Here is a 2,666-nt window from a genome sequence, read left to right as displayed (position 1 = left end):
ACAGCTTACATGTGTAACACACGAGTACTGGCAGGTCTCAAGCTTGGGTCTGAAGCGATCTGAGGTCTCGCCCTCTTAGTCGATTTAAAAATAGGTTAGTTAACAAAGGGAAAGATTTAAATCCATTTAAACTCCAGAGACGACCCCCTACCCCCATCACACACATCCTAACAGAGGTCATATCTGAGACCTTAATTATTTATTTGGGTTTTTAAAGTCTTCCAGCCAAACCTCTGAGCACACGCACGAGAGTAACAGCAGAACCGCCACCAAAAAAAATACAACCTATCACCAACCTGATACATTCACCGTCCGACACGCTGAGATCAAGTACCTGACGGCATCGTTTCAAGACCTATTCATTGCGTTTCTCAGCGCACACTATGCAGCTTTTGTGGCGTTTCTGTGACGTGCTCTGGTAGAATGGGGAAGCCTGTGAATAACTCAACTGTCTCCTCCAAGAGGGCAAAACTCCAAGTTACTGGTTCAGATCATTAAAGAGCCTCGTCTCCCAGCCCTAAACGTCAGCCATAGTTTGTTAGTTTGGGTAATTATATTCCGCTGACCTAAATCCCCCTGCAGTTTCAATTAGATGCTTCACTTTCAGAGGCTAAGCAGACATACAGCTTGTGACACCTCTTCGTTCCCTGAGGTCAGTCTAAAACGACGCTGAGAAAAATCGGAAGGGTCACTCTAAAGACAGCTGTGTTCCTACCGTGTCCTGGACAACCAGGCCCCAAACTGAACAGAGATTTTTGAACACTACCGTAACAGAAGTGATTAACGGTGATGATGACAACAATCCCTTGCCCGTAAGGTCAAATGCTGGGATAAGGAAACACAAGGCTCCAGCTTCCTCTCCTGTCAACTCTCTCCACCACTAGATTCATGGCAAGAACTGGAAGGAAATGACATGAATCTAGAAAAGAACGAGTATACGATTCGAAGATGCTAACGGTGAAACATCCGCAGCTGGCCATTTAAACACCGACTGGAAACGCTACATCTAGGATGCATTAAACAGCAGGACATCCAGGCTGAAAGTTGCATTTTGAGCAGTAAGTAAGTACACAAACAGCAGTTGCGATCCTCGAGTCACCTGAGGGTAGAAGCTCGCCTTTTGGTATTTGGGCAAAAAAGTGGCTACAGGGAGAGTAACTGGTCCAGAAAGTACAGCAGGGTTTGACCCCCCAGTTCACTTCAGATACAGGACACTGGAGAAGCAAAGTTTTCTCCAACTTGCAAAGGTTGGCAGCTTCCTTCAGCAAAGGCTTCCCTGCCCCCAGATGCAGGAGGTCACGGGCACAGCTCAAAAAGGAAGCACTCGGCATATCCTGCTTTCAGAAAGGACTAGCTTCACGCTTGGTTTTGAGCGGGAAGGTGTTAAGACTCTGGCGTAAGAAAGTCACAGGGACAGTCAAGGAAAAAGGCTGGGTAGAGCACAGTAAATATTTAAGATTCCTCTGGTATCTATGAAGTTCCCAAGCAGCAATAACAAGGCTCGGTACTTGTGCTAGGTTCAAGGCGCTGTTCTAGCCACTGTACAGAAAACAAGGAGTTAAGGGCCGATTTACCCTATAAAAATCAAGCCCATAGCTACTGGGGTCTCCCCCGCCTGTCATAAAGCACGGGTCACTGGTTTTTGCTTACAGAGGACGTGTAAATAGGCTGGCAGGCGCTTTGCAAACTTGGTCGACTTTTGTTCATTAACTACAAATAGCACTAACGAGCGGATGGTGGGGCCAGAACTGAACTCGACCAGCAGAAACACAAGCGGGGGGAGGAAAAACAAAGAAGGCAGAGTATAGGATTGTTTCGCGGCGCGGATCTGGTGGCATGAAGTTCGTGGCTCTGCCGCAGCAGGTCAAGCCATGTGGCCTCCCGGCCCCCCTCGGGCTCCTCATCACCTCGCCTGGGCTAATAAATGCATCCTAAGGGCTCATACAGCAACCCTGTTCTGTGCCCTGCAAAAACTAAATGGGTTATTGCAGCTCACGGCAGATGGAGGAGCTCCTTGCCGAGGATGCTGCACAGGCTCAGAAGGATGCAGAAAATAACGTACATCTGGATGAAGGGGGTGGCAAGAAGCCCCTGCCCACACTGAACCCCCCCCCCGCTTTAGAGCCAACCATGGCCCCTGAGGGAGAGCAAGAGTCACCGGGCTCAACTTGTGCCTGCTGCGCCCGGTGCCCGGGTCGCGTCTCGCTGGCTAGCAGGCGACCGTGGAGCAGCGCGCGGAAGGGGAAGCCGCGCTCTATCTCCCCTGAAACTGCTGGGCTCCTTTTGGTTTTAATTTTAAAAAAACTCCCCGTTTGTGGCTCATGTCCCCGGCTGCAGCCCACGTCTCCTTGCACACGCACACTGCAAGGATCTGAAAGTGGGGGGAAGGGGCTAAATCTCCCCGTCCCCACACCACTGAGACACACAACCCAGACAACACACACACACACCCCCCCACAGAGACGCCACAGACACACGCATGCAGCAAGACACCACACACACCCCCACCCCAGCAGCTGAGCTGGGAGCAGCTGCCCGGGGGGGTGGGGAGGGGGCAGTCCCCGTGACACGCGCGCGCGCGCGCGCACACACACACACACACACACGCCGTCACGCACCTCTCCTGGTCCATGTCGGCGCGGGGCCGGGCGCTCAGGGCGCGCCGA

General features: G+C 51.9%; 1 protein-coding gene across 3 annotated transcripts in view; it reads right to left on the bottom strand.

Annotated features, from left to right (window-relative positions):
* KLHL3 (kelch like family member 3) overlaps positions 1-2,666 on the bottom strand; it is a 61,547-nt gene that overhangs the window by 54,671 nt on the left and 4,210 nt on the right. The window contains exon 1 of one of the 3 annotated variants that reach the window (XM_025207869.1): positions 2,619-2,660. The exons of the other annotated variants lie outside the window; for them this stretch is intronic. Within the exon in view, the coding sequence (XP_025063654.1) occupies positions 2,619-2,632 (14 nt within the window). The 5' untranslated portion in view covers positions 2,633-2,660. Of the gene's footprint in view, positions 1-2,618; positions 2,661-2,666 lie in introns of those variants that run through there. 3 annotated transcript variants of the gene reach the window in all.

This window comes from Alligator sinensis, unplaced genomic scaffold (genome assembly GCF_000455745.1).
Source record: "Alligator sinensis unplaced genomic scaffold, ASM45574v1 scaffold741_1, whole genome shotgun sequence".
NCBI classification, from domain to species: domain Eukaryota; kingdom Metazoa; phylum Chordata; order Crocodylia; family Alligatoridae; genus Alligator; species Alligator sinensis.
Note: the sequence above shows the minus strand (reverse complement) of the source record. Positions and strands in the feature narration are given on the sequence as shown.